This window comes from Cotesia typhae, unplaced genomic scaffold, assembly GCF_013202065.1.
Source record: "Cotesia typhae breed Kobodo isofemale line unplaced genomic scaffold, CoteBio_Ctyphae scaffold_121, whole genome shotgun sequence".
NCBI lineage: Eukaryota > Metazoa > Arthropoda > Insecta > Hymenoptera > Braconidae > Cotesia > Cotesia typhae.
In genome coordinates, this window is record NW_027423773.1 from 1,617,094 (window position 1) to 1,642,215 (window position 25,122).

General features: G+C 31.3%; 2 protein-coding genes across 4 annotated transcripts; both read left to right on the forward strand.

Annotated features, from left to right (window-relative positions):
- The first annotated feature begins 433 nt into the window (after positions 1-433).
- Positions 434-23,983, forward strand: LOC141533552 (uncharacterized). Of its 3 annotated transcripts, XM_074252486.1 has the most exons (24): positions 434-568; positions 3,109-3,210; positions 3,333-3,465; positions 3,668-3,831; positions 3,975-4,130; positions 4,211-4,339; positions 5,231-5,428; positions 5,530-5,826; positions 5,918-6,115; positions 6,616-6,762; positions 7,266-7,415; positions 8,232-8,825; positions 9,263-9,446; positions 9,513-9,720; positions 9,800-9,817; positions 9,897-10,121; positions 10,398-10,752; positions 11,003-11,207; positions 11,387-11,576; positions 11,756-11,894; positions 11,984-12,266; positions 12,380-12,523; positions 15,765-23,358; positions 23,788-23,983. In XM_074252486.1, the coding sequence occupies exons 1-23, from the start codon at positions 527-529 to the stop codon at positions 23,342-23,344; spliced, it is 11,841 nt and encodes a 3,946-aa protein (XP_074108587.1). In that variant the 5' UTR covers positions 434-526; the 3' UTR covers positions 23,345-23,358; positions 23,788-23,983. The 3 variants fall into 3 exon arrangements, with proteins under 3 accessions (XP_074108587.1, XP_074108585.1, XP_074108586.1); XM_074252484.1 differs by lacking the exons at positions 434-568; positions 7,266-7,415; positions 8,232-8,825; ... (10 more) ...; positions 15,765-23,358; positions 23,788-23,983 and adding an exon at positions 584-622 and having other exon boundaries at positions 6,616-7,023; XM_074252485.1 differs by lacking the exons at positions 434-568; positions 7,266-7,415; positions 8,232-8,825; ... (10 more) ...; positions 15,765-23,358; positions 23,788-23,983 and adding an exon at positions 2,308-2,346 and having other exon boundaries at positions 6,616-7,023.
- On the forward strand, positions 13,483-15,006 carry LOC141533554 (uncharacterized). The gene is made up of 2 exons (XM_074252487.1): positions 13,483-13,625; positions 13,709-15,006. Exon 2 carries the CDS (start codon positions 13,785-13,787, stop codon positions 14,718-14,720), a length of 936 nt encoding a protein of 311 aa, XP_074108588.1. The 5' UTR covers positions 13,483-13,625; positions 13,709-13,784; the 3' UTR covers positions 14,721-15,006.
- Positions 23,984-25,122: the final 1,139 nt, after the last annotated feature.

Genomic DNA, 25,122 nt, shown 5'->3' on the forward strand with positions numbered 1-25,122 from the left:
TCTTCTTTAATTAAATTATTTTATATTGCTTTGTTGTAAAAAAAAAACTTTAATTACACTTTAATGTTTTAATGTTTACATGTCCATCAATTATTTTTTTTTATATATAACATGAATGACAAATAACAAAAAAATAAAATAATATAAGCAAGTAGTGCCACCTAGCTGCTTTGCCGGTAAATTATCAGCCGGGAACTTTTGCCGGGAAATTTGAATTTAAAAATTTAAAATAAAATTAAAAAATAATAAAAAATTGATTATTAAAAAAAAAAAAAAATAAAAAAAGAAGAAATAAAAATAAAGAGAATTTTAATATAAAATAATTTTTCAAGATAATGTTTTAATTTAAATGATTTAATTATAATAATAACAAACAGTATTCTATAGAATAAATCTCAGTCTATAAATAAATATAACTTACGTCTTTAGTCTAGAGCATACGTCTGATCTGTATTTAACCGTCCATAAAATTAAGTAATTTTTGTTTTTTTATATAAAATTGTAGTTGAAAAAAATAATAAAAATAATGATAATGACAACGGAGTACCCACCGATAATAACGCTCGAGGTAAAAAAATAAATGAGTCACTTGTTTGAAATGCCTGAATCATCAATCGATTTGGCAAGTTTAATTTTTTAACCACAAGCCCGTAAGAGTTATTTTTTATTTACATGAGCTTTTATAGAGGTATTAATAAAATAATCAATTGTTTAAAGTAATAGCGATGCATATATGAACGATTATTGAAAGTAAAGGTCCAACTTTTTATTATTATTGGCATTTTTCCCTCAGTGCTATTTTAAGCTCGCTAATTTGTTACACTCTATTGATAATCTTACTTTCAAATAATCTATTTATTGTCATATTTACTAATTATATAATAAATTTTTATGAAAGACTGAAGTTAACTGACTGCTGGCAATTTTTTTTTTTTTTATTAATTTTTTTTATTTTTAATGACAAAAATTCTTGAACAATAAAAAATTTTCACTAATTATTTTTATTTAATTTTAACATTTTTTTATTAAAGTTTTTTCTTGATTATTATAATTGCTAAGAAATTTCCAGAAAATAGTAACCATTTTTATTAAGAGATTAAGAAAAATTTGCATTCATAAATTCTGTATCTCTAGATATATAATTAAGAAATTATCTTGTATCTTGAGAAATATTAACATTTTTCAAAATATAAGCTCACCCTGATGTTAGACTCATCGAGACCTTTTATTTGAGTACCCACATCAAATTTTCATATATTTTATATATTTATATATTTTATATATTTATATATATGAAAAATATATCAAAAATACATGTGGGTACTCAAATGAAAGCTCTTAATGAGCATAACACCAGGATGAGGTTATATCTTTAAAAAGGTCAATATTTACAAATGTCCAGTGCAATTTAACACGAGTCATTATTTAATAAATAATAAAAGCAAAATTTAATTTTTTTCTTAATAATTTAATAGCTCAATAATTATTTTAAAAAAAATATCTTTTAATCATTTTTTTACAATTTGTAGACGTGGAATTTTCGTTTTTAAATTTTTCCTCCATAATTCAATTGCTGGAAAATAATTAAAAAAATTTTAAATATCAGTTAACTTTAGTATAAAATTTTCTTCAAGGTTTCTACTGTAATAATTAAATAGCCCCTTATAAATAATTAATCTTCAATAATGTCAATTCTTTCAATTGAAAAAAAAATTTTTCAATCTTGAAATTTGTATGGAAAAAAAAAAAAAAAAAAAAAAAAAATTCATTAAAATACATTGAGAATCTTAGACGTCGTGACGACGACGAGGACGTCGTCGCCGTCGCGGTAGCTTTAATAGACAGGCTGTTTTATTGATCGCTGAGTACAGTGTTGAAAAGTCGGTGGTCGCGTCGCCCTTCGCTTCAATCCACGTCCCGATAATAAACCGCAAGATTAATTTCTTTTTTATAATTAATAACATTTCTTTAATTAATTTTATTGTTGTTATTATTGTAGTTAATTATTTAAATTTTAAATAATTTTTATTATGTTGATTTTAAGCTTATAAAAAAAAAAATAAATTAAATTCCCTAAGCTTGCGCACTTGGTATCCAACGCAAACACGCAGGATTAAACTTTATCCCTGTCATCATAATTTATAATAAAAAGTCGGGCAAAAGCCGAGCACGGGGCGGCTCCTTGCTATGCCGGTACATAAATTTTACAAATAACTCAATTATTTTTTTTTAATACTATTATTTAATTATTTGCTATTAAAAGTTAACAATTGCCAAGTGAGTGATAACACTGGATTTAATTAAATATTAAATCTTGTCACAATGGTGACAGATAATACTAACCAGGTATTTATAAATTGATTAAATAAAAATTTTTTTTAGTAATAAAATTTCATTCATTTTTTCTTCAGTCTTCTTTGCAATTTTAATAAAATTTTAATAAAATTTATTCGAGAGTAATTTAAAAAAATTTTTAAATTTTACAAGTACAAGGGCGTGATTTTTATTTCAATGTACTTCTTTCATTTTGGACAATGAATTTGAAGGGTAGAAAGGGCGGATACTTTTGTAGGCTTAAAAGAATAGAAATTATTCAAAGAACATACAGATTTAATGAAGTCGAGTGTAGTTGCCTCGGGCGGTAGCTATTTTTCATTCCACCATGATGATGTAAAAAAAAATCTGTCGAATTTTGTTAAAATTTTTTCATTTTTTTATTTTTTTATGCATTTTATAATTTTTATAAATAAATTATTACAGAAAAAAAATTCTTTTAATTTCTCAGAAATTATTTAAAATTATTTATGCAATTTTTTTTTTAATAAGTTCATTGCTGTAAAATCATCAAAAAATTTCCATTAAAAATTTTTTTTATTAAAATTATTTTTAATAATTTATTTGCTAAAAAATTCTTTAAAAAATTTGCACTAATAATTTTTTTAATAATTTATTTTCTATAAAATTATAAAAATATTTGCACTTTAATTGAAGTAATTAGCATAGTATTGATTATTACAATGATAAATGCAGTACCAGCTAAAAAAATCGTCCAAGCAACTTGAATCAATTTAAATTTCAACGTTCGTAATATTTATTTTTATTTTGTAGACGGACGATACGACAGCATTTCTTCGAGCTGCGAGGTCGGGAAATTTGGAAAAAGTTATTGAGTATCTCGATTTGAACCTCGATATCAATACATCAAACTCGGTGAGTATGACAATTTTAGGACACTTTTATGACAATTTTAAAATACTTTTATTAAAATTTTAGGACAATTTTTTTTTTTACACGGGTTATTAATAATATAAATTAATTTATTATTTTTTTAGAATGGGTTGAATGCGTTACATTTAGCGTCGAAGGATGGACACGTTGAAATAGTGACAGAATTATTAAAAAGAGGAGCTAAAGTTGATTCAGCAACAAAAAAAGGCAACACTGCTTTACACATTGCTTCATTAGGTACTGTTTATGTTTATATTAATTATTGAATCATTAAGTTGATAGTTTTGTAGCCCTTGTTAATTTTTTTTATAATAAAATCTAAAATAATTTAGTCGGACAATTTTGTACAGATTTGAGACTTCCTTACAGAGAATCACCCATTTATGAAAAATATAATTAATAATGATCATTGATTATAATTATAATTTGTCAAATTTAGCTGGACAAGTTGAGGTTGTAAATATTTTATTACAATTTGGAGCGGCGGTTAATACACAATCTCAAAATGGATTTACTCCTCTGTACATGGCAGCTCAAGAAAATCACGACCAAGTTGTTAAATTACTACTTACGAATGGTGCAAATCAAAGCTTAGCAACTGAAGTAATTATTTAAAATTTATATTTGTTTATTTTATTTGAAAAATAAATTAATAATAATAATTTATAAAAATTAAACCCAAATTTTCTTTATGATTTTTTCTTAAATTTAAAATTTTTATTACAAATTTTAAATAATTAATTTAGGATGGATTTACACCACTCGCTGTCGCAATGCAGCAGGGCCACGACAAAGTAGTAAGTGTTTTACTAGAAAACGATTCGAAAGGTAAAGTTAGATTACCGGCGTTGCATATTGCCGCTAAAAAAGACGATTGTAAAGCTGCCGATTTACTTCTTCAGGTACAATTAATTTTATTTACTTATTAATTTATTTATTAGTCAATTTATCAATTAATAAGTGATAATAAAATAATTTTTAGAATGATCATAAACCTGATGTGACATCTAAGAGTGGCTTCACACCGCTTCACATTGCAGCTCACTATGGTAACGAAGAAATAGGACGTTTATTAATAAAACGAGGAGCTGATGTCAATTATTTAGCCAAGGTTAGAATAAATAATAATAACAATAATAAAAATAATAATAAATTTTTTTTAATAAACAAACTTGTTCGGAAAAATTATTTTCATGGTTTCATATTATTTTCACCAATAGTCAATTTATGATGATATGTATTTAGGCTGTTATCGAAAATGCTTTATCTCTAGATACATGATGAAGAAATGACTTTTTATCTTGTGAAATATTGAGATTTTTTAAGATACAAGCTCATTCTGAGATTGCACTCATCAAGAGCTTTCATTTGAGTACCCACATCAATTTTTGATATATTTTATATATTTATATATATTATATATATGTATATATGAAAAATATATAAAAAATGGATGCGGGTACTCAAATGAAAGCTCTTGACGAGTGTAACATCAGAATGAGCTTAAATCTTTAAAAATATCAATAATTAAGAAATGACCTTGTATTTTGTCAAAAATTGACATTTTTAAAGATACAAGCTCATCTCGATATTACACTCATCGAGACCTTTCATTTGAGTACCAACATCAATTTTTCATATATTTTATATATTTATATATATTATATATATGTATAAATGAAAAATATATCAAAATGCATGTGGGTACTCAAATGAAAGCTCTTGACGAGTGTAACATCGGGATGAGCTTATATCTTTAAAAACGTCAATTGTTAAGAAAGTACAGTGCAATTTAACAAAAGTCATTATTTAATAAACCAAAATTTATTTATTTATAGTTTACAAGTCTCTGCAAGGTTGCTAGTTAAAATAAATCACAATAATAATAATTTAAATATTTAATTATAATATTATTATAATTTTTTCATTTTTATAGCATGTAATTAGCAGTAAATAAAAAATTAAACATAAATACTTAAATACTTTAATAATAAAATTACAGCACAACATAAGCCCGTTGCACGTAGCAGCAAAATGGGGAAAAAACAATATGGTAAAGTTATTATTAGAAAACTCAGCGATGATCGAAGCAAAAACACGGGACGGATTGACTCCACTTCACTGTGCTGCTAGATCTGGTCATGAAGAAGTTGTTTCAACGCTTCTTGAACACTCTGCGCCGATTAGTGCGCGTACCAAGGTAAATAAAAATAATAAAATATCAAAGGTTAAAAATTAAAGAAATTAATTAAAATAATTGACCTTATTCAATTAAAAAAATAAAAAAAAAAAAAAAATTAGAATGGACTGGCACCACTTCATATGGCATCGCAAGGCGACCATGTTGACGCAGCACGTGTATTGCTTTATCACCGCGCTCCAGTTGATGAAGTTACCATTGACTACTTAACTTCACTTCATGTAGCAGCACACTGCGGTCATGTACGAGTCGCTAAATTACTTCTTGACAGAAAAGCTGATCCGAATGCACGAGCGCTGAATGGCTTCACTCCATTACACATTGCGTGTAAGAAAAATCGTATCAAGGTCGTGGAACTTTTATTGAAACACGGCGCGTCTATTGAATCAACTACAGAAGTAATTATTCTCTGGATAATTAAGTTATTGATTATTCATGCGATTAATAAATAATGAATACTAATTAATAATTTTTTAAATTATTCAACAGTCCGGATTAACACCTCTGCATGTGGCCAGTTTCATGGGATGCATGAACATAGTTATATTTCTTCTTCAACACGAAGCTAATCCTGACATGCCAACTGTCAGAGGAGAGACACCGCTTCATTTAGCTGCTCGAGCTAATCAAACTGATATTATACGGATTTTACTTCGGAATGGGGCTAAAGTTGATGCTCGCGCAAGGGTAAGTCGATATTTATTATAAAATATATTTTTTTACATAGAAACTATTCAAGGTACTAATGCCAAAAGGGCTAATCTCAATATTTACGCCTTTTTGGCTCTGCAGAGCCAAAATAGTATATTATGCAACAAGTGCGACAAGTGCGACAAGTTGTCGATTGCCCAAGAAAGCGAAATTGAACGCATAAGCAAAACGAGCCGCCCCAGCCCTTAAAAACAAATAAAAAGTTGAAAAAAAAAGAAACAAATGCCAAAAGGGCGCATATAAATTTATACGCCCTTTTGGCGCTGCTAAGTTCTAAGTTGAATGGCGAAAAAAAATTTTTTTTACGCCCTTTTGGCATAAAACCTTATCTAGTTGCTGTAATACGCCCTTTTGGCATTTGGCGATATATGATGTTCTTTTTTTTTTTTTTTTTTTTTAATTTACAAACCAAAATGATCTCTTAAAAGTCGAAAAGAAAAAATAAAACATTTTTAATTGAAATTATTTTTTTAAAGGAGGAGCAAACTCCTTTGCATATAGCTTCAAGATTAGGCAATGTTGATATCGTGATGCTTCTTCTTCAACATGGTGCTTCGGTCGATACTACGACAAAAGACATGTATACTGCTCTTCATATCGCGGCTAAGGAAGGTCAAGAAGAGGTAAATAATAAAGAAATAGCTCGTATTGCTGATTATATTAATACACAGAATAATTTATATTTGTTTTGGACTCGTCACAAAGAATATATGATATAATTTTATTTTGTTACATATTATTATTATTATTATTATTATTATTATTATTATTATTAATATTATTTTAGTTATTATTAATTATTATTTTTGCACATTCATTTGTTTACTGTATTTTATTTATATTTATGTACCGATTTTTATTTTCACTAGTTAATAAATAATTTTTAAAAATATTTTTATGTAAATAATTGTTACATTTAGTTTTAAGCACGATTAAGTAAATTTTTGTTTTAGATTTTAAAAGTAGATGTAACTTTTTTTATTTTTTTTTTCAGGTAAGTGCATGTTTATTATTTTTTTTATACAATTGTAATTTATAATATTTTTGGAATTTTTTTTTTTTTTTAACTTAATTAAGGATTAAGGATTTTAATTAATTACATTATTTTTTTTTTTATTTAATATAGGTCGCAGCAATTCTTGTTGAAAATCATGCGTCAGTAAAAGCATTGACCAAAAATGGATTTACACCATTACATATTGCTGCTAAATATGGTAATGTGAATGTAGCTAAAATTTTATTACAAAAAGACAGTAAACTTGACTCACAAGGCAAGGTAATAATTAATAATTTTATTATTTATTTAATTATATTGTATTATTAATGCTAAGAGGGTGTATCTATATTTATTTATTTATTTATTTACTTATTCATTTGATAATACCAAGGCAGTATATAGATGTATGAAATAAAAAAAATATTTTACTTTATAATTGAACTTTTTAAATTTCTGACTAAAAATTGAATATTAAAAAAAAAAGTTGACATGTAAAAATTTAATTTTTTTTTAATTTTCAATTTTTGAAGCTAAAAATCATAAAATATAAATATAAAATTTTTTTTTGGATCTAATAATTTTTTTTCAGTCAAAGGTGTCAAAAAAAAATTTTTTTTTTATCTTTGTGACGGCTCAAAAAATTGAAAATTAAAAAAAACTAAAAAATTATTGAATTTAGTTAAATTTTTTTAAATCCACATTTATTTTTTTTTAATTTTCAATTTTTAATGCCAGAAATTTAAAAAGTTAAATTTTCACAATAAAAAATTAGAAAATAAAATAAAAATTTTTTTCAATTTTTAACTTTTTTTTTACTAATTTTCAAGTTAATTAATGACTTTTTGTTTAAAAAATTGAAAATTAAAATTTATTATGTTAAATTAACATTTTTTTTTTTAATTTTCAATTTTTTGTTTGAGAAGTTAAGTTTTCAAAAAAAATTGTAAAATAAAACAAAAATTTTAAATTTATTTTAAAATACTTTTTTTTTTATTTTTACTTTTTTATACACTCTTTCGTCATAAGTAATGCGATATTAAAATTCAATATCAAATTAATTAATAAAAAACATTAAAAAAAAAAATAAATTTTCAGAATGACATAACACCACTGCACCTCGCTTGTCACTACGATCATTCCAACGTAGCAAACATGATCCTAGAAAAAGGAGCATCACCAAACTTAGCGTCTCAAAACGGACATACGCCGTTGCATATCGCAGCTCGAAAGAACCAAATGGACATTGCATCAACATTACTGGAGCAAGGAGCAGACCCGAATGCCCAATCCAAAGCGGGATTCACACCACTTCAACTGAGCGCCCAAAAAGGGCACTATGACATGACCAATTTGTTGATTGAACATGGTGCTGACCCGAACCACAAGTCTAAGAATGGTCTGACCGCATTACACCTCTGCGCTCAAGAAGATTCCATTCGCGTCGCATCTATTTTAGTGAAAAATGGTGCTAACGTCGAGAGCCAAACGGAGTCTGGTTACCGGCCGATTCACGTCGCCTCACACTTTGGAAACTTGTCGATGATTAGATTTCTTCTTAAGCACAATGCACAAATTGATGTACGGACTAGTCATAATTATACTCCGTTGCATCAAGCCGCTCAGCAAGGACATGCACACATTGTCACTGCGCTCTTAGAAGGAAATGCGTCTCACAATGCTAAAACAACTGTAAGTTTTTCTTTTTTTCTTTTGTTTTGATCAGGAGAAACTCATTTCTTAAAAAATGTCCTTAATTAAGAAATTACCTTGTATCTTGTAAAATATTGACATTTTTAAAGAGATAAGCTTATCCCGATGTTACACTCATCGAGACCTTTCATTTGAATACCCACATGCATTTTTGATATATTTTTCATATATAATATATATAAATATATAAAATATATGAAAAAGTCGTGTGGGTACTCAAATGAAAGGACTCGATGAGTATATCATCAAAATGAACTTATTTCTTCAAAAATTTAAATACTTAAGAAGTAACTTCAAATTTTTAAGAATTTAAGAAAATTTTGAATTTTTTTTTATCCCTTAATTTTTGTGACTAGTGTATTTCAATTATAAAAAATTATGGCATTAATAATTTTTTTTATTTATTTAATTATCAGGATGGATTAACTGCATTGAACATTGCACAAAAATTGGGATACATTTCAGTGATGGAAGTTCTCAAAGGCTTAGATTACGACACGCAGACTCCTGATAACAAAACTTGGGAAGAAAAGTATAAAGTTATCGCTCCAGAAAGTCTGCAAGAAACTTGTTTTATGTCAGACTCCGATGACGAAGGAGGTAATTAATAAAAAATTAAAATTCCACCAATATTACATTATTAATTAATTAATTATTAATAATTAGTTTCAGATGGTTTAACTAACGAGCAGCCGTACAGATATTTAACAGCAGACATAATGAAGAGTTTACGCGACGATTCGTTGCCTATTGACGTAACGCGTGATGACCCGATTCATCGGCAATTATCTCATGAAGAAAAACAAGAATTTACTCAGAGCAGTAATTATTGCCCGCCGGAAAATTTCGACTCGACTGATGCAATTAATGTTGGGTATGTTAATTTATAAAATATTAATCTAATAAATATTTTTTTGAGAAAATTAATTACTAATTACAATAAATTATTTCAGAAGACTGCATTTTAGATCGTAAGTTTAAATTATTTTACTTTTAATAAATTTAAAAATTAAAATTTATGATTAATTGTTGTTGATTTTTATTTTTTAGATTTTTAGTTAGTTTTTTGGTAGACGCGCGTGGAGGAACTATGAAAGGTTGTCGTCACAGTGGGATACGAATTATAGTACCTCCAGGAAGAGCGACTATGCCAATTCGCGTAACTTGCAGGCTTTTAAAACCTAGTAAAGTTGCGAATCCTCCGGCGTTGATGGAAGGCGAAGCTCTGGCGACGCGTATCGTTGAAATGGGTCCTGTTGGTGCTACATTTTTAGGGTAATTATTAGACAAAAAATTCTATTATTATTGGAGAATTTTATTTTTAATAGAAAATTTTATCAGTAAAAAAATTCTATTAATTTATTAAAATTTTATTATTAATAAAAAAATTTTATTAATCTATTAAAATCCATTATTAATAGAGAATTTTATCAATCCATTAAAATTTCGTTTAGAAATAATAGTATTCTATTGTTTATTATTGTTTATTATTAAATTGTTATTTTTTTTTTTTTTACAAATTATAATTGTTATTTTTAATTTAATTTCCAGGCCAGTTTTGATAGACGTTCCGCATTTTGCATCAATAGAAGGCAAAGAACGTGAAATAATAATAATGCGAAGTGAAAACGGCGAAACATGGAAGGAACATGATAATTCACGGGATAATGACGATACACTTTTTAACACAGCTCACGACACGCAAATGAGCAGTTCGCACCCTGGAAGAATAACTCGAATAATAACAACCGAGTTTCCTCAATATTTTGCAATTATAACCAGAATAAAACAAGAAGTACATGTAATTGGTGCTGACGGTGGTATATTAATTTCAAGTGTCGCTAATCATGTTCAAGCCGTTTTTCCACCTGGTGCTCTCACTAAAAAAATCAAAGTCGGATTACAGGTAAATTAAGATAATATTTTCAACAAGTGGTTTATTTATTACAGAGAAAAAAAAATTAATTTTTTAAAAAATTTTTTGGTAAAAAATTAATTTAAAAAAAAATTTTTTTTTTTTATTACAATGCCTATTTTTAAGTCAATAGAAATTTTTTTTTTTTTTTTTTCAGTGTAATTAAAAAAAATTTATTAATAATTATTTTTATTAAATTTATTTATTAAAAATTTATTAATAATTAATTTTTATGTATCAGTCTCACGTGATACCAGCTGAATTGACTGCCAAGTTACTTGGAAATTGTGTAGCAGTATCACCAGTAATTACTATCGAGCCAAGAAGACGAAAATTCCATAAACCGATAACACTGACAATACCAGTGCCTCAAGCCGCTAATAAAGGGATGATTAATGAATACGGGGGTGAAACTCCGACTTTACGTTTACTTTGTAGTATTGCTGGTAATTTAATTATTCACTCATTAAAATTATTATTATAGTAATTATTTTAAACAAATTAACAAAAATACCAAAATTAATGTATGCAATTTTTAGAAAATAATTCTTTTAAATAAATTTGTTTTTTAAAAAAACTACTTTTATTACTTATAAGTTATAAAAATAATTTATTTTACTTAAAGGTGGAACTAGCGAAGCTCAATGGGAAGATGTAACGGGATCAACTCCTCTGACATTTTTAAACAATCGTGTGTCTTTTACCACAACTGTTTCTGCAAGATTCTGGCTCATGGATTGTAGGAACATCAGTGAAGTTCCTAAAATGGCCACGGATCTTTATAAAGAGTCACTTTTTGTACCATTTATTACCAAGTACGTTACAATATTATCATATTTCTTCTTTTTTATTGAAGTAATTTTTTTAATAGTAGAAAAAAAAATTTTAATGAAAAATTCAATTTTTTGCTATTAAGGAAAAATTAAAAAAAAATTTTTTCTGCTAAAAAAATTTTTTATAAAATAAAATAAATAAATTTTTTTTATTTTTACAGTTTCGTTATTTATTCAAAACGATTTGATATCGTAGAAGCTACACTGCGTATATTATGCATGACTGACGGCAAAGATGGTTTACACACTCTGGAAAAGCAAGAAGAATTTTTGGAAATAGTTAAAAGTCGTGATGTTGAAGTTTGTATTAATTTTATAAACTAATAATTATTCAAAAAAATTTTTAATTACTATTTATAAATATTATTTGAAAAAAAATTTTTTTTCAGGCCTTGGATGGTAAAGATTTGTACTTAGAATTTAGCGGTAATCTTGTACCTGTAACAAAATCCGGCCAACAGCTCAAATTTACATTCAAAGCATTCCGTCAAAACAGGCTGTCATTTCACGTTAAAGTTAAGGATCAACTTTTGGATCCTGTTGCGCGCATGATGTTTATGCGAGAGCCAAAAGTCGCCAAGGGTGAAATCGCACAACAACCTATTTGCATTTTAAATATTGTTTTACCTGAACCAACAGTACCAAAAACGCCATCGAATTCAAAATTAAAAGGTATGATTGTTATATTTTATTGTATTGTATTTTTCTAATTTATTTCAAATGTTTTTTAATTTTATTTATAATTTATTTGTATTATTTTGTTACGTTGTGGTGGTTCTTTGTAGAGTTAGAATACGATTTCATTAGTAAAATGGATATTTATAAAACAACATACATGAGAGACTATGGAGAAAAACGTGATTTACCAAAGCCAACATCACCCACACAACAAAAATTTATTAGTGACATTTTAGATAAAAAACAATCAGGTATGTAAATATCCAGACATTTTTATTTTCCTTTAGTTTGTTTGTTTTTTTTTTTTTTTTTTTTTTTTTTGTAAAAGAAAGTTGCTTTATTTTTAATAAATATTTTATGATAATATATTCTGGGAAAAAAATTTTTTATTAAATTTCATAAAAATTTGTAAAATTTTATTTAGTTTTCTAAATTTTACAAATTTTTATGAAATTTAATATAATTAAGTAAAATTAAATGAAATTTTTATGAAATTTTAAAAATTTTATTTGATTTTATGCGAAAAATAGTCTGATAAAATTTTATAACAATTTATGAAATTTGTGTTCTGGTAATTCACGTAATTTTACAAAATTGTTCTCAATTTTTTTTCAAAAAATTTGAATTCTGATGTCATATAATTTTACAAAATTCCATGAAAATTGTCTTCTGGATTAAAAAAAAAATTTTACATAATTTAATTAAAATTTGACTTGGTATTTTATGTAATTTTACAAAATCATATAAATTTTATCAAATTATACAATAATATTAAAGTCAGCAGTAATTGAAATTTTTTTTATTTTTATTACAAATCAATTATAGAAAAAATATTTAAAAAAATTTTGCACTTTTAATTTTTTTTAAATGTCTAGAAATCGAATTTTTTTATTAAAATTTATTTATAAAAATCTAATGTGTAAAAAAATAATTTTAGAAAATTAAAAAATTAATTTTTTTTTAATTTTATGAAATCATAGAAAATAAACTGAAATTTTATCCAAAAAAAAATTTCTTTGGGTCAAAATACTAATTTAAAAAATTTTCATAATAAAATTTTCTCCCAGAATTATATTATATTAAAAACAATTATTATTATTATTATTATTTATTATACAACAAATCTTATTGATAACTTAAGAGTAAATAATAACAATAATAACAAAAAAAAAAAAACCTACGCAACTAAATCCAATTACATAATATAGATCCGGGTAGGCTTCATAAATTCAATTTATAAACCTTAAAAAATCCTGGTAGTAAACTGTCATTATCTTTAACATCAGTATCGCCGTAACAGAAATACAATCAACACCTCAAAAAAAAAAAAAAAAAAAAAAAAAAAAATTTTGCGTGAGTAAGAAAAATTTTCTTTAAAAAAAAAAAAAAAAAAAAACTTTCTGTCCATAATTTAAATTTCTTCTTTTAATTTCCAGGTTTTATTTTATATTTTCTCTCTCTCTTTCTGTATAAAAATAAAACTTTCAAACTTTGTGTATTAAAGTAAAAAAAATGTGTGAAAACATCGAGCCGTTAGATAATTTGCAATTAAACAGCAAGAGTCAAGAAGAAAGATTTCAAAAGCAAGATTCTCGGTCAGATTCTCCATCAAGAGGAGCAAAACCAAAGAAGAAACCAAAATCAAGACGTAGATTGAACGCATTGATGTCAAACGTGTCGATCCACTTCTCAGACACAGACTCGGAGGGTGAGTTAACGATGATGAGCTCGCAAATCCGCAGCTTGAGTCCTTTAAAGCAGCGGCGGCTGCCAAACGCTCCAGCTCCGCCGATAATATCCGTGACGCTGGAAAACGCGGACTCTGAGCCGCAAGACTTGCAGTGGGACGGTCTAGGAGAGTTTCCTAACGTCGACCGACGCAATAGCTTCGCCGAGAACCTGACGGACGTCGACGAAATTTACATGGGAAGCGATCAAGAGTCAAGCTGCAAAAAAGCCGAAAAAAAAGGACTTACGGTGATGGAAAATGCTTGTCAAGGAGAAACTGACCTTGAAGATGTCTCCAATGATGAAGATGACCCGGTTGAACCTCCGATCTTGCTGCCCAGAGCTTTGGACATTCTGCGAGAATTCGGCGGCGGAACAATCACCACTAAAGAAGGCGACGGTCCGTTTTCTATTGAAGTCAGAAAGCAAATGTCCGTCGATGAAGAATACTTTGAAGACGATAATGGTGGGTACAGAAAAATTGATGACTTGTCTCTCCTCCACGGTGGTACTGACTCTGAAGACATTGACGCGTCGGATGAAGAAGAAGAAATTGATGGCGCTTGTGGACAGAAAGATGAGATTGAAGACTTTGATTTGCTCGCTGGTTCACAAGTTATTGTGAAAAATGTTAACAAGATGGAGGATTTGTTGAGTGTTAGAGATCCCGGTGATGATGGCGCTTCTGATGGGCTTACTGATGTTGAAGATTTTGAATAGATTTTTCTATTTTATTTTTATTTATTATATCACCTGTGCTTTCTTTTTGCATTTTTTCTTTTTTATTATTTTGTTGGATGTAATTTTTTTTTAATCGAGGCACTGATAGGAGGATTTATTATTTAATTTAGTAAATTAAGAAAATAAGCAAAATTTTGTGGGAAGTGTATTTGCATGATAAAATAGGTTTTTATGCTTGAATTTGATATCGTTGGAAAAATCTTGATTAAGAAATGACCTTGTACCTTGTAAACTATTGACATTTTTAAAGATATAAGCTCATCCCGATGTTACACTCATCAAGACCTTTCATTTAAGTACCCACATCAATTTTTCATATATTTTATATATTTATATATATTACAAATATGTATATATAAAAAATATATGAAAAATGCATGTGGGTACTTAAATGAAAACTCTTAATGAATGTAACATCAAGATGAGCTTATATCTTAAAAAATATCAATAATTAAGAAATAACCTTGTATTTTGTCAAAAATTGACATTTTTAAAAATATAAGCTCATCCCGACATTACACTCATCAAGACCTTTCATTTGAGTACCCACATCAATTTTTCATATATTTTATATATTTATATATATTACAAATATGTATATATAAAAAATATATCAAAAATGCATCAGGATGAGCTTATATCTTAAAAAACAGCAATAGTTAAGAAAGTACAAGGCAATTTAAATCGTATGATGTTAAAAAATTATTTATTAACAATTAATAAAGCTTATTAAATATAAAAAAAAATTCTTCTATCAGAGTATTAATTTTTTATTTATGTTCTTGGATGTAAATTTTTTTTAATCGATGTAAATTATAACTAAGTACATTGATTATATTAAAAAAAAAAAAAAAAAAAAAAATAAAAGATTTTATTTTTTCCTGAATCATTTTTTTTATTTGCAGAATATATTTCTTCACTCTTGTAGTTAATTAAAAGGATTAAAAAATAAAAAAATTAAAAATGTATTAATTATTAAATATATAAATAAAAATTAATAAAAAAACTTCTTGGTTGTTCTAGATGCCGAAAAAAATGAATCCTTAGCACAAAAAGTGGCTTGTCCTTTAGAATCCGTAGACGGTAGTTATCCTAACAATATTAACGACAGTAATATTAACAATAAAGAAGAATTACTATCCCCGAATTTAGAGAAGCAAACTTACTCAGAAAAGCGTAAATTCTGGGAAGATATCACGAGAAAACGCGACAGTTATCAGCGATCTGAATCTGAGATTTCGAGAGCTTCTCAAATGACTATTAATGAAAGCGACAGCGATTATCTTCAGAATCCTATTTCAGAAGAAGAAATGGATAATATGTTTGACAATGCAATGCATTCGGAAACTATGGAAGATTTAAATATTCCGGATATGTCTGAGTGCTCAGTTGCGGAAAAAGCTCATTATTTTGAGGAACAAATTCAGAAGGAAATTACTGCCACTACTGTTCCACGGCCGCTGTCGAAGCTGATGTCGCAGGAATCTTTGCCGCGTGATAAAAGATTTTCTACGGATAGTTCTGTTTGTGAACAGTTTAAAGATAAAGATTTGAGTCCTGAAGTTAAGAAAGTTGAGCAAGATGGTGGAAAAAATTTGGTTGGTAAGTTAGATCAAGAAAAAGTTAAGAGCAATGATAACTCACCGACTGATGGGGCTGGTAAAGAAGAAATAATAAAGGAACAAAGTGATTTAAAATTAAACACATTAAAAACTGTAGAAAGTAATAAAAATGTTTTAAAAGAAGAAACAGGGGCTAAAATTGATGATAAGTTACCGACTGATAAAGAAGAAATAAATAAACAAGGTAATTTGAGGTTTGAAATAATTAAAACTGTAGAAATTCATGAGAAAGTGTTAGTAAAAGAACAAGAGGTTAAAATGACTGATAATTTGGTTGGTAAACATGATAAAGAAGAAATTAAGTTACCGATTGATAAAGAAGAAATAAAACAAGATAGTTTGAGGTTAGAAACAATTAAAACTGCAACAATTCATGAAAAAGTATTGAAAGAAGGAAAAGAAGATAAGATTGCCCATAAAGATGATCAAGAAAAAATTAAGATTGAAGGTAAGTTACCGACTGAGCTTACTCATAAAAAAGAAGAAATAAAGGAACAAGATTTGAGGTTAGAAATATTAAAAGATGTAGGAATTACTGATAGAGTTTTTATGGAAGAAAAAGAGGTTAAGATTGCTCACAAAGATAATCAAAGACAACTTAAGAGTAAAGATAATTTACCGACAGACGTTATTGTTAAAAAAGAAGAAATAAAGGAACAAGATTTGAGGTTAGAAACATTGACAGGTGTAGAAATTACTGATAGAGTTTTGATGGAAAAAAAGGAGGTTAAGATTGTTCATAAAGATGAGCAAGGAAAAATTAAGAGTGAAGATAAGTTACCGACTGAATTTTTTGGCAAAAAGGAAGAAATAAAAGACTTGAAGCTAGAAACGTCACAATTTGTAGAAAGTACTGAAGTATTAAAAGAAGAAGAGGTTAAGATTGTGGATAAATTAATTGATAATAATAAAGAAGAAATGAAGGGTGAAGATAACTTGCTCGAAGATGATAAGTTAAAAACAACGAAAACTGAAGAAAGTAGTAAAACATTGTTATCAGAAAAAGAGGTTAAGAAGATTACCCGAGCAAATAAAGAGGATGAAAGTTTAAAAACAGAAGAAAGTAAAGAAAGTGATGATTTTGAGGGCAAAAAAGAAACCAAGGTGACGATAGACGATGTAGTAGAACAACATGTAAAGCCTGAAGTCGTGCAAGTGTCTGACGTTAAACCGTCTTTAATTCCAAGAAAAATAAAATCCGAGGTAACTACTACAACATCGATTGAACCCGATAAGGTCAAGACCGTGGAGAAAAAAATAGTATCGATTGAAGAAACTCGTGTTTTTGCTGATGATTCCATTAACACTAAGCAGATTTGCCGGGAGTTTATTGATTCTGAGGTTAAGTCAACTCATCAAGGCTCTGAAGGATCTAAAGTGAGTCCCGAGGAGAAATTGTCGAAAATTCCGACTAAAATAAAGGTTGAAAGTTTCGTCGAGGCTGATAAGGACAAGGACAATGGAAAGAAAGAGTCTAAGATCCCTGTGTTTGGTTCCAAGGAAGCAAACAAAGCCAAGCCGAAAGAAGGAGAGCCCAAGGACAGTGAGGACAAGAAGAAGAAGTCGGGAATCCCGAAGCGCATCGAGACGAGCAAATTCCCGGTGAAAGACGATGGAGTGACGGTGATGGAGACGAAAGTTACGGAGAAAGTGTCCCAACGGATTGAAACTCACACTTCAGAGCGGGAAGTTCATTCCCAGACCATCACAAAGACGTTTACGGACCCTGAAGAAGCGCTGAGGGCGTTCGAACGCGCTGGAGCGATTCACGAGCCGGACACTCTGGTGACTACCTCAAAAGTGGACCACGAGAAATTGGTTAAAGTGGAGAAGAAGGAGGTGAAGTCATCGGAGCTGGTCTTCGGGGATGAAAAGACGCTGAAGTACGAGGAGAAAGAGCGGGAGTTGAAGGAGAAGTCTTCGGAGTCAACAGTTACCACGGAAACGCAAGAAGAAACTGTTGAAGACAAAATCCTGAAGCACGAGACTGCGGATAAGAGCATGGTTCAAGATATTGAAGTCAATCTTGTGGCTGGGAAGCAAGTTATTGATGCAAGAGCTTCGCAGGAATTGAAGTCGCTGAATGACCAGATGAACATCCACAAAGTTGAAGATGACGACGGTGTCGTGATCAAAGAGGCTGGAATCAAAACTCTGAAGGAGCGTGCAATTGATACTGCTGTTAAGATTGAGAAGGAGAGATTCCAGGAAATGGAGGACTTGTCCAGTTTGGGAAGAAGCTTGGAGGATGAGTTGAAAGCGGCTGTAATCCGTGAACAGAGCCATGAAGAGTCTTCCCGGCATTCTGACACGAAAGTGTTTCCTTCTAGAGAGACTACTGAAGACATTTCCCGGGACGAAGCTTTTGGAGAAGAGTTCAATGATCGTTCTGAAGGTGATGAAGAAATAGAAGCCAGGGACATCGCTGAAACTCTGGTCCAGTCGATAGAAGACGAACTGGTGAAGAGATCTGAAAGCTCTAGTGGTTTGCAGATGGGTTATGAGTTTGATAATGTCAATGAGACCGACGAGGACTTTGATGAACACCTGGCTGATGATTTGACGAAGAAATTTGAGAGTATCATGGGGAAGAGGAAGGAGAGCCAGGTGCAGGTGATTGAGAGCATTGATCAGATCCGGGCGACTTTCATTGGGCACAACGAACGGTTGGACAAAGATTCTACCCGCGGAAGCTTGAGTATTGAGGAAGACTTGACCAAGGATGAAGACTCGACGCCTCACGATCGGGAGGAAAGCTTCTTGTCTTCTTCTTCGCAGGCGCAGAAGATTATGGAGCGGGATATTACGATGAGCCCCAGCAGCATTTCCGAGCAGATTGATCTGGAGTCTTTCAGCTCGGGGAAGCACCAAAATGATCAGCTGAGTCCTATGCCAGTGGTGGAGTACCCGGAGGAGCTTAAGGTTGTTGAAGAGTACTTTGAGCAGCCTGATGAGTATGTTTCTCCGATAAAGTTTGGGTATGAAAGCACTGGCGCGAGAGTTTTGGAGATTATAGAGCCTGGTGGTGATCTTCGGCGGGGTTCTAGGCAGGATTCGGTGGATGTTTCTTCTCTGGAGATTGACGAGCTGAAATTCGAGCCGGATGATGATGACGAAGAACACTCGCTGGATGAGAAGTATATGAAGAATCTGGAGTTTGCAAAGCTGCATGAGAGCCCCGGGATGGAGGCTTTGGACAAAATTGGCCAGGAAAGGGATCTAACGTTCAGTCCCAGTTCTATGTCGGATTCTTCGTTGGTTCCGGAACGCAGCTTGAGTCCTGCGAAGGCTAAAAGCGGGATTGAGAGCGAAGACGGCGGGTTCTCGTCAATGGAGCCTGAACGGACGGAAGTGGAAAAGGTCTCCAGATTGGACACCAAGAGCATTGACCGCGATTTAACTCCCGTTGTGGTTTCTCCGAGGACTAAGTTGAAGGAGCTGGACATAAAGCCGGTGAATTGGTCGATTGGCGACGAGAAGATTGAGATCCAAGAAACTTTGGAGCCCTCGCAGGCTTTTGACAAAGAACTCGAGGAGTACCAGTCTAGTATGGTGAAGCAGCAGAGCTTGACGTCGCTTAATGATGTGTCTGCTGAGCAGGAATCGACCACCAGGTCTTCGGAAGACGTCAGCACGATTGAGTCTGTTAAGGAAGCCAGTAAGTTTATTGTCGAGTCGGTCAGTGAGATGAAAGACGAGCAAGAATTGGTTGAGGATAAGTTGGACATCAGTTGCCAAGAATTGGTGGCCAGTCTTCACAGGCAGTATGAAGAACGGACGCCGACTGATGAAGTTTCTGGCGCTCAAAGGGTTTCTGAGAGCGAGAAGGACGTTGTTGATGAGAAAAAGGTTGAAGAAGATGATGTTAAAGACAAGGATGAGAGGAAAGTCGAGGTTGCTAAGAAAAAAGTTGAAAAAAGCGAGCAAGATGAAAAAGATATCGATACTTTAGAAGAGATTGAGAAGGAAGGAAAGGAAAGTCTAGTTAAAGCTTTGAAGGAGTCGTTTTCTAACAAGACAAAGTCTTTGGACGAGCCGCAGAAGCATTTGGAAAAAACTCTGGACAGGGAAAAGTTCGCTGGGATGTCTATGGACTCCAATCCGTTTAGACTGAAGAAAGAAGCCAATGTGGACTTGAGTGCAAGGTATGCAATCACTGTGCTGGACCAGGTTGTCAAGCGAGAAATAGAAGAGGTTAAAGAGTCCTTGGAAGCCGCTAAGCAGGATCTGATTGAAGAATTGAGCGAAAACAGCGAGACTATTGTACAAATAAAGGAATCCCCTTCGGAATTCCAGTTCAAACTCGAGCCAGAATCTATTCCCAATGATCTTCCATTTTTATACAAAGCCCCCTCTTTTGAGCAAGCTGCTGATCAGGATCTGAGCGGCTCTCCGGTCGCTAAGCCAAGAAAGCAGACGGAGGACACTCTGGACGACGAGAGTGTTTCTGAGAAGCCTCTGAGCGACAATGACACGCTGAGCGAACTGCCCAGTGACAAGACCATGGAGGTGAAGATTCTTCATGAAGACGACTTGGAGAAGCTAGCACCCGTCGCAGCGAGCAGATCTGGCTCTGACGCTGAGTACTTTGACGGTTCTAGTTCTCTGTCAGTTCCTCCGCAGCCAGTTCCTCGGAAGCGGCAAAAGCCAGCGCGAATCTCCAAGAAAATCCACTCGGAAAGCGAAGGAGGCTCCAGCTCTGGAGAGAGCAGCAATTATCAGTCGTGTGATTATGAAATAAGCAGCAGGCCGAGTTCTTCTGACATAGAAGTGCTTCACACAGCTTCAGGATTTTTGTCAGCGACTGCGTCCGAATATGAGACCGCAATGATGTCCCTTGAATCTTCCAAGCAGACTTCTCAAGACTACCAAAGCGCGGTTTCGACTCTCAGCTCCAGAGAGTCGATGAAGTCCCTCAACTCGCTCAGTTCCGGGCACCTGGGGAGCATTGACAGCACCAGCGAGCTTACAGAGACTTTGGTGGCTTCAGAGCCTGAAATGGACAAGGATGAAATCGACGAGAACCTGGAACTCGCTTTGGATGAAGACAAATCTTCTGGTTCTTCAGAAAGCGACATGCCTCTGGACGATACTTTGGACAATATCACGGGGGACATTCCCAGCAAGATGAAGCGCTCTTCGGAGATGATTTTCCAGCAGATTTCTGAAGACGCGGACACCTCAATTCCCGAAGGGGAAGGTTCCACTGCTGAAGAAGGCCAGTCGACAAAAGTTACGTCGTCGATAATGATCAGCGAAGACGATGATCTGAAGACTTCAACGATTGACGCGATTTCCGAGCAGATGAGCGGCAAGGCTGAGGAAGACACTTCTTCTCCAGAAGTCAAGTTGAAGTCAATAGAAGCCCAGTCTACTGGAGACGACATTGACTCCTCGGAGCTTAAAATGAGCTCGCTGACCACAATTGACGAGGTGGAAAATCTTCTGCTGACCAAGAGATCAGTTCTCCAGCAAGCCAGCATGTCTACTTCTTCAACTTCTGGCGTGTCTATTGAAACCGTCGTGGAACGTGATCGTCATTCTCCAGACAGTGATTCTTTTGAGCTGGTAGACAAGCCGGATATCATCGACGACTTTGTCGTGGTGGAAGAAGTTGGCCGCGAGGCCGAAGAGTTTGATTCTGAAGGCAAGAGCATTTTGATAAAGCCAATTCCTGCTGGAAGTGTCAAGAAGTTCGACAGAGATCTGGAGAATTTGATAACTGAGACGAAGCAAGAGGCTCCGTCGAGTCAGGCTTTGTTGAAAAACGAGCTGTTTGACTTTGAGTCGGAAGAAAGTCCGCCCCAGGCTTCGAACGAGGACCAATCTTCTCAGCAGTCTTTTTCGGATGACGAGCAGGAGGCGAAGAAATGGATGGAGATGCAGTTTACTGGCGACCCGCGGGGCTATGAGCTGGAGTATGACCGCGGGCCGCTGGAGGATATCAAGGAGGAAGAGATCACAGACTTTGAAGCGGGCAGCAGCAGATTTGGAAGCCTGGGGAGCCACAAAGGGTCTATTGGCAGCAGCGGGAGCATGAAAGGCAGCTTGGGTGCTGAGTACGACATATTGGCGGGCAAGAGAATGTTTTCCAAGTCTGTCGAGCATGACAATATTTCCATGAACTCGCTCCAGGAATTTGAGTCGCTGGAGAACACTGTCATTGGGGAAAACGGCAAGAGGATCTACTGCGGGTCTCAGGACTCCGTTAACAACGGAAGTCTGCCCAGAAGATACATCGCAAGTCGCTCGGGACACGGTGATGATGTTTCCGTGTCTTCGCTGACGGATTTTGAAGGGTTGGAGAAGGCTTGTCGGGAAGCTCACATTATTGAGCTGAAGGCCAAAGAAGAGGAGGATCTTCTTGATCATGAGAGCCCCGAGAATCGATACAGGCTGGAAAATTTGCCCAAACCAAAGCCAGCTGACATCAGCGCGGCTGGATCCTTCAATCCCAGCACTTCTGGCTCGGATGATTACGAGAAAAGGATCATGGAAATTGATGAGATTATCAGAATTGCTCAGGCCAATGTTGAGAAGTTTGATAGGCAAGATGACACCACTGAGGACATCTCCCAAATTGATATTACTGATGCCGAGAAAATTGAAGCTATCGCTCCGGTTCAGGCGCAAGTTGAGGATGTTAAAGATGTTAATGTTATGGAAACTAGCACCGATTCCTTGGAAATTGAAGATGATAAACACAACAATTTGATGTGCAGAAGCTCTGATTCATTAGAATTGAAAACTACTGTCGATTATCCTTCTCTTAGTTACTCGGATTCCTTGAATAATGTTAGGGATTCTCAGGATCCTTATGCTGGAGATCAGTTTAATAGTTCTCGCAGGATTTCTTCTGATTCTTTGGAGGTTCCCGTTTTGGAACAGCCTGAGGATAGGAATACAGAGGGCACCATTTGTCAATCTGAAAATAAGATTACTAATAATGGAAAGACTTATCCGGCTACTACGCATGCGTAAAATTAATTTAATGGGTAGGTTTTAATTTTTGTAGTAAAAAATTTTTTTAAAAATCAAAAGTGCACGCCTCATTTATTTTTTAATAAAAAAAAAAAAAAAAAAAAAAGAATAATAAAAAAAAAAAAAAAATAAATTGCATAATTGTATCTTGTGAAATATTGACATTTTTAAAGATATAAGCTCATCCTGATGTTACACTCATCGAGACCTTTCATTTGAGTACCCACATCAATTTTTCATATATATATATATATATATATATATATATATATATATGTATATATGAAAAATATATCAAAAATGCATGTGGGTACTCAAATGAAAGCTCTTAAAAAAGTACAGAGCTATTAAAAAAAAAAAAAATTATTTTATAAAGCAAAATTTGCTAATTAATAATTAATTAAATATTAAGTAGTACTTACTCATAAAATTTTTTTTTGCAGGTAAAGGAAAAACAAATATATGCAATAAGTAATCGAAGTTCATCGACTATGAACTTGGGAAGCTTTACATGTGTGGTGAATGCTAGTTAAAAAAAAAAAAAGAATAATGTGTTAAGTATCTGGTATTTGTTGGGCTTGTGCATTTATCAACAAATAGGATTTTATAAATATATATATATATATATATATATATATATATACACATAGATATTTATATTCGTTTATCGCGATGTTTTATGACTACGTACGTAATTTAATAAACAAATCATCTTCATTGAAGTAAACAGTAACTAGTGAGAAGAAAAAAATTCCAAACAATACTTTTAATTATAGTAAATCACACAGTAAACCAGCAGCCATTTAAAGTCATATAAACAACAGTAGTTTTTTTAATATATTAAATTTTAAATAAATTTACTCAATTTTTATGCAAAAATTACGCAAGGGTATCCTTGATTTTTTTAAGCGCTTGATTGTTTAAAATTTTTACACTTACGTTGCATTTGTATGTTAAAATGATAATTATTAATTATAACTCAAAATTTAATAATTATTAATAAATAAAAAATATAATTAAATTATGGTTATATTTTTTTTTTAGTCCTTAGAAAAATCCTAATGTTGAAATTTTTTCTTCTTATTTTTAAATGAAATTTTTAGTTTTTTTATTAAAAAAAAAAAAAATAAAAAAAATTTGAACTATAAGTCCAATTTTTTTTTCATAAAATTCTAACTGATTATAAAAAATTAAAAATTGTTAAACAATATTTAATTTTAATGTCATTAAATTATGTCACTTCACAATTTAAAAAATTTTTTTTAACAAATAAATTATAGCAAAAAAAAATTATTAAAAAAATGGACTTGTAGAAATTTGAAAATAAATTAAAAATAATTTTTCTTGTTAAAAAAAATAAAAAAATTGTCAAGTGACAGCTAACTCAAATGTAATAAAAATATACAATACTTACAATAAAAAAAAAAAAAAATACATGAGATTAAAGTTAGCTGTCACTTGACAATTTTTTAATTTTCTTCAAGAAAAAAATTATTTTTAAAAAATTGCATTTTTAATTTATTAAAATTTCTACAAGTTCATTTTTATAAAAATTACTTTTTGCTGTAATTTATTTTTTACAAAAAATTAAAACAATTGTAAAATGACAGCTAAATTTAATTGTCATTAAAAATAAATGAGTGTGAAGTTAGTCAATAGTCGAAACTCGCAAAAAACCTACCTGATTTCTTATTGGTCGATAATAAGGCGCGCTATTTAAATTTTTAATATAAAAAAAACTAGTCTGAAATTTAAAATTACAACTACCGCCACCTAGG